General features: G+C 53.0%; 1 protein-coding gene across 3 annotated transcripts in view; it reads left to right on the top strand.

The window, feature by feature from the left end:
- The window catches only part of CLUH (clustered mitochondria (cluA/CLU1) homolog), a 34720-nt gene that overhangs the window by 3994 nt on the left and 24398 nt on the right, over window positions 1-6328 (top strand). For all 3 annotated transcript variants that reach the window (XR_663374.1, XM_009318813.1, XM_009318812.1), the window contains exons 2-5: window positions 3098-3294; window positions 4937-5108; window positions 5271-5414; window positions 5624-5751. Coding sequence is in view for 2 of the 3 variants with exons in the window: in XM_009318813.1 (XP_009317088.1) it covers window positions 3098-3294; window positions 4937-5108; window positions 5271-5414; window positions 5624-5751 (641 nt within the window). In the remaining variant the exon portion in view is untranslated. The remainder of the gene's footprint in view (window positions 1-3097; window positions 3295-4936; window positions 5109-5270; window positions 5415-5623; window positions 5752-6328) is intronic.

Raw genomic sequence — 6328 nt, 5'->3', positions numbered from 1 at the left:
GAAAGAGGGATGGAAAGTGCGAATATGTTGTATTTCTGCAGACAAGGAACAGTCTTCTGATTTCTGAAACAATCGGTAGTTTGGGGATCTGATACCACTGAGTAGTGAAAAGCAGAAGCGTGGTCCTGGCTGGTAAATTTTCCTTGCTGCATGCTTGCTTTCCCTGTCTTGCTTTGCTTTGCAGCTGAAGGTGCTTGCTGTGCTCGAGACCAGCATGTGCATGGGTTGCTCAGCTCTCCTGTGAAGCCTGTCTCCTGGTTTGGTTAGTCCCTATGCACTGCTTTCCTCCTCCCCACTTCCAGCTCCAAGCTGGCCGGTTAATTTCTGCTCGCTATGGAGGCACCTTCTCTTCTGGATCTTGGCTAGAAAAAAGACATAAAACAAAATCACATTTACTCAGATGACTGTGTCCCTTTCAGGAATATTCTGCCAACTGTTGTGGCACAGAAGTAGCTTCAGTGCCCACCTCGCTACTGCTGAGTTGATTGGTTGGAAAGCATCCTTGGTCAAGCCTTTAGCATGACTACCAGGCACAGAAGTGTGCCTGGAGCATGGCACAGGGCAGACTGCAGGAGCATCAGGACAGGTGACATGGCTGGGAACGAGAGCAGAGAGACAGGAGCTGGCACATCCCACATCTCCTCCCACACCTCAGCTGCCAGCGAAAGTCAGCCGTTTGTAAGCAGCACTTCGAGCTTGGTATCTGTGATGCTGTCGGAAAAGGTCCTTGGTCACGAATAGGTGGAGACTGGGGGTCTTGGGGTGGTGGGCAGCACTGTTGCAGCTGTGCCTGGATTTTGTCCTTGGCTGCTGCCACAGCTGTTGAAGATGGGTTGTTGGGTCTTCGGTCAGTGCTACAGCCTTCCTTGTAGCCAAATTCTGCCTCCTCTTTCTGGTTGCTACAGCAGGATCAAAAGTTCAGTGGTCCTGCCCTGCTTGGGTGGGCAGGGGCTGGACCAAGCCTGGCTCGGGAGCCTGGTGGGTCATCCTGTCTACAGTACTAGTAGCCCCAGGTGTAGCTTTTCTGTGATACCTTTTCTGCTCTCCCTCCTCGTCTCCATGTGTTCAGGCAGTCCAGGAGCGTGGCTGTGCTGGCTGTAGGGTGTGACGAGGGGCTCTCCCCAGCCCTCTGGGCATGGCGTGGTTTTTCTGAAACCATGTCTCTTGGGGCACTCTTGTGTAGAGCTTTTCTTCCTCCTTTCTAGCATGACTGCAGCTTGCTAGAGCCAGAACCAGGCCTCTCATCTGGCTTGCCTGTGGTTTCATCTGTCAAAGAAATGAACAGCTTGCTTTAGGGACATATGCAAAGTGACAGGGAACATGAGCAGCAGCTGCCGAGATGCTGAAGGCAGCAGAGGCTGCTTAAGGTAGCTCTGTTACCTGCTGCCTTTTGGAACGTGTGTGCTTTCCTTGTGTTTCTTGCTCTTTCACCATGTTCTTAATTCAGCCTTGACAGTCGTCTCTGAGGTGGGTTTGCTGTTGGCAGTCATAGTCTGGAGCAGGAGTATGACCCTCCAGGGACACTTCAGCAGGGCTTGTCGCTGCAGCCTCGTGTTGCACTCCAGAGGCGTGCGAGGGGATTTCAGGGTTTCCAGCCCTGTTTTTATACAGGGTGAAGGTTGAGTGACTTTTCTGGGTTGCTGGAGCAGTTGGAGCTGATAGGTGAGAACTAGCTGTGATAGCTTTAGGTCTTCAAGCCACAGCACCAGTCTTGCATTTCAGAAATGACAGAGGTTGAGCTGCCATCTCCCTCAGAGCGCAGCTGGGGTTAGGACTGATGCCTTGCTAGAAGGTGAGGAGAAGGAGGAAAGAGACCTGCCAGGTGGAGCTGGCTGGAGGACTGCAGCTTGGTGCTCGGCAGCCTTGGGGCGTTATCCTGGCTTTGAGCCACCCCGACCCCGTGCAGCCTTTCGGAAAGGCTGTTCCTGGTGCCTGGGAAAGCCCCCAGCCCGCTCTGTCTGCACCGCGTGTGAGTGGGTGCCTGGGAGCACCAAGCTAGAACCACCATGTGTGAGTTTGGGGGTCCAACAGCCAGGTGTACTGGCTCTGTGTGGCTGGGACGGGACAGCTGTGCTGCGAACACACCCTGCGGGGCGTGACACCCACTCCCTTCCAGCGTTCGCTGCTGGGCGTAGGTGGATCAGAACGGTGCCCTGCTCCCAGTCTGGGGGCAAGGGGGTCTCTTCCCTCTCTCAACAGCAGCTCTTTCCACGACTCCAGCTCACCCTGGCAGCTCAGTCCAACAATGCAGTGTATCCTCTTTAGCGTGGTCCCCAGCCCAGTTTGGTGGGTGTAGGCTGCTCTAGGAGACCTGCAGCTTCCTAGATCTTATCAGCTCTCTGACACTATCCGCCTTATTGGAAAAGAAAACAAACCATTGTGGGAGCGCTGAAGTAGGTGCAGAGAGCTCCTTGTCCCTGTGACGCATCTGTCTAAATGAGCGCTTAGAATGTCGTCACCTTTTTCTTGTATAAAATTGCTTAGGCAAAGCCTCGCCCTGGCACCATGGGATCTCTGCAAAGTATTTTGGAAATGCAGAGGGTGGCCAGATGCACGCAGGGGCGTGGGAGCTGTTTGTGTGCCTGGTGGAGTAACCTGGCTCCCACTTGACGTGCAGCTTAGTAATGCAACTGCTGTCTCTTCCCCTCCCTTCTCTCCTGGCTGAACAGTAGTGTACCAGGAGGTATGTTAGGAGCTGTGTAACATGTTGGTGCAGAGGTTACAGCTGCCTCCGGGCCGCAAAGCACCACACACCCATTTCTTTTAATTAAAGAGGCTTCTTAAGACTAAGCTGAATGTGTTGTACGCTGACCTATCCTTCCTGCTTTCCTTCCCTCCCCTCTCCGCACACGGTTTGTGGAAGATGCAAACCCCACAGGCGAGCGAGAGCATGTTAATTATGCTGTGAGGGGAAGGGCCTGGCACACCTATGTCTAGTAAACACCAAGTGCAGAATAAAATGCTTGCTGCCTTTTAACCCCTGGTTTGCTTGGGTTGGCCAGAGGAGGGTGGTGTTGTCTGAACCAGCCTCTTCAGCCAGTTGGAGAGAACCGTCCATTTGCTCAGACCTTGTCTAAATCCCTCTCCTCTCGCCCAGAGCACCCATCTGGCGTGGCACTGATGAATGGCAGCGGCCCACACGAGAGCCTCAAGGGCGAGAAGGATGCCAGGCAGAACGGTCACGAGGAGGCTGACCCAGGAGAAGATGGGAACGACCAGGAGGTCATTGTCATACAGGACACGGGATTTACCGTCAAGATCTGTGCGCCAGGGATAGAGCCCTTTTCCCTGCAGGTACCTCCCTTCACCGGCTGGGGATCGGAACGGAGGTGGTGCTGGAGGAGGAGGAGTCGGAGTCGGGAAGCATTTGAGCCAGGGAACACACAGCACTGTCCCTTCAGCCAGCCAGGCAGGGAAGGGGACAGGGGACTGTGCCCAGGAAGGCCCCTGTTAGCCCCCACGGCCTGGACAGTACCTTCAGGCTGCTCACAGCTTCCTGACTCATCTGTCCTCTGATGGGATTAAGTGGGGAAGGAAGCAGCAAAGCATGGAGGGTGCAGGAGAGAAGCTGCCTGACCAATGGCTTCTAGAGAAAAAGGAAGGAAGAGGAGATGTGAGCAACAGGCTGTCTGGCACGGGCCTGCCTAGGCTTTGCAAGGACAGGGAGGGTGTTTTGCTCCAGATCCCAGGTGTGGAGCAAGAGGAGGGGGAATTGGCCGAGGTGTAGTGCTCCTTGTCCATCACAGAGGGGCTCAGGCACAGGAGCTGAGCACAGGGGAAATGGCCTTCCCATTTCTGGGCTGTTTTAAAGGAGGGATGTGAAAACATGATTTCTGGGTCTGACTCTCAGGAAGGGAAAATCCCTTGCTTGCCCAGTGGTTTTGGCATGATGCTCCTTCAGGCTAACTTGGGTTTGGTGCAGCGACAGGCGCTAGCACGGCTCAGGGAGCTCAAGCACCAGCCTGAAGATCAAGCGAACGATGCAGTCTCTGCTTCCCCTCTGCACAGAGCACTCGACATGTGTCATGTGGACAATGGCATGTGCTGCCAGATCAGGACGGGCTTTGACATGCCTAGCTGATATTCTGATTTAGCTTGGTACTTCACTGAAAACCATTTGGATGAAGTATCTCTAACTTTCAGGGGAGGCATCTGGAGTCTAAACCGAGTGGGAAGTCTTATCTCCCCAAGACTAGCAGAGAGTGCAGTGAAATTACATCCCCCGTGGAACTAGCTGTATCTCAGCCTAGCTTTTTTCTCCTTTAAATCCCCTTGGCTGTTAGTTTTAATAGGCTAATAATAGCAGGCCATGTTGTTTACAGCAGCTTATGTAAACTACCCTGAGTCCTCCTAGCTCGAAAGCAGTGTCAGTGGTTCTGGAGCCAGAGCAGGGAGGTAGGAGAGCAGCCCTGGTGCACAAGCTGGGGCGGTTTCTTGCGTCACGAGAGCTGCACGCTTGCAGGTGGTGTGCCCTGGAGGTGTGGCACTGGCATGGACATGCCACATCACGCTGCGGATACCGCGGCAGATCGAGTGGAGGAAATGGTCTGTTTTCCATGTGCATCATTCAAAGCCTTACCACAAATGTGCAGTGTGAATGGATAAGGGAAGAGCCCCGGTTTCCCCCACCACCCTCTATTCCTTCACTGCCCTCTCTGCCACCTCTGTTCCATGCCGAGTGCTTGGCACAGCACCAGGCTGTGACACCTCTGGGTGCCAAGCCCTGTGGGATGGAGCTGGGGTGGCCAATCCTGCTAGAGGTGGCAGTGCCCTCCCAGCAGGGACAGAAGTGATATTCCTGGGAAGGAGAGCTAGAGTCTGCCTTTCCAAGCCTGGAGAGGTACAAGAGGTGTTTGATTCTGCAGCAGATGGACAAAGTTTGGCAAGAACATGTGTGAGGACTGAGAATAACTGCCTGGGTTCTTCCCTTCTTAAGGTCTCTCCTCAAGAGATGGTGCAAGAGATCCACCAAGTTTTGATGGACCGTGAGGATACCTGCCATCGGACTTGCTTCTCTCTGCAGCTGGATGGCAATGTCCTCGACAACTTTGCTGAGCTGAAAACTATTGAAGGACTGCAGGAGGGCTCGCTGCTGAAAGTGGTAGAAGGCAAGTACCTTCAGATTTCGGGAGGGAATGAGTGAGGGTTTTCATAGGGAGTGGTTTTGGCCACCTGGCAGCTCTTTCCTGTGGTTTCTTTTTGAGACCCGTGTGCCAAAGGAGTAAGCAACTGTGTAATTCCAGTTTCTTCCCTCCCTTTTTGCTCATCAGAGCCATACACAGTGCGAGAAGCCAGGATACATGTGCGTCACATTCGGGACCTACTGAAGAGTCTTGACCCATCAGATGCTTTCAATGGTGTGGACTGTAACTCATTGTCCTTCCTGAGTGTCTTCACTGAAGGAGACCTGGGAGGTACGGGGCAAAAAGGCTTCTCTGGCGCCTGGTCAGTGTTTTCATTCCCCTGACTCCTTGCTTCGCTAAAACACATCGTAACCGTCAGCTGACCCACATCATTCAGGAGTGCAGAGAAACACTCGGAGCACTTCTGCATTCCTCCTTGAATAATTACTGGAGGAGGGAATGCTACGTTTTTCAGCACTGACTTTCTATCTCTGTTCTAGACAGTGGAAAACGGAAGAAGAAAGGTACCGAAATGGAACAAATTGACTGCACCCCTCCTGAACATATCCTGCCAGGTAGCAAAGAGAGACCCCTGTGTGCCCTTCAGCCCCAGAACAGAGACTGGAAGGTAGAGTTCTCCTGTGTCATTAAAATAGCTATCGGCACATTCCTTGCAGCAAACTGGTGTTCAGGGATTGAAAGCTGCACTGAAGTGGACTTTGGGATTTGCTCTGCTTTATGCTTAATGAGTGCTGGAATAGCACTGCTTAGCCAAAAGAATAAAGTCCAAGAGCTTGTGTGCAAAACGCTGGACACCGAGTCTGGACATCTGCAGAGTGTAAAATGGCCAGTCTTGTTGGGAGGGGTGGCAGGGAAGGGAGAACAGCATTTTGCTGCAAAGTCCTGGAGACGGGATCTGCAGGTCACTACAAATTACCCTTAGGTTTCCCATACCCTCCCACTTGGATTCTGGTTTAGAAGCTGCCATTTGAAAACCAGTACAGCAAGAAATCCGTGCCTTGTGCAGCCCAAAGGCCCAGGGTGTCTGTTTTTACCTGTGTCTTATGGTGTGAAAGGCAGCAAACTGAGGCAAATTAGTGGACTGCGAATGGCTCGAGGAAGGCTGTACTCTCGAGACCAGGTTTTTTTGCAAGCTCTGTTTCTGGAACCAAGCGAGGGCGGCAGGTAAAAGGAATCTGGCATGT

The sequence above is a fragment of the Pygoscelis adeliae genome, unplaced genomic scaffold, assembly GCF_000699105.1.
Source record: "Pygoscelis adeliae isolate BGI_AS28 unplaced genomic scaffold, ASM69910v1 Scaffold392, whole genome shotgun sequence".
NCBI classification, from domain to species: domain Eukaryota; kingdom Metazoa; phylum Chordata; class Aves; order Sphenisciformes; family Spheniscidae; genus Pygoscelis; species Pygoscelis adeliae.
This window is presented reverse-complemented; position numbering and strand designations above follow the sequence as displayed.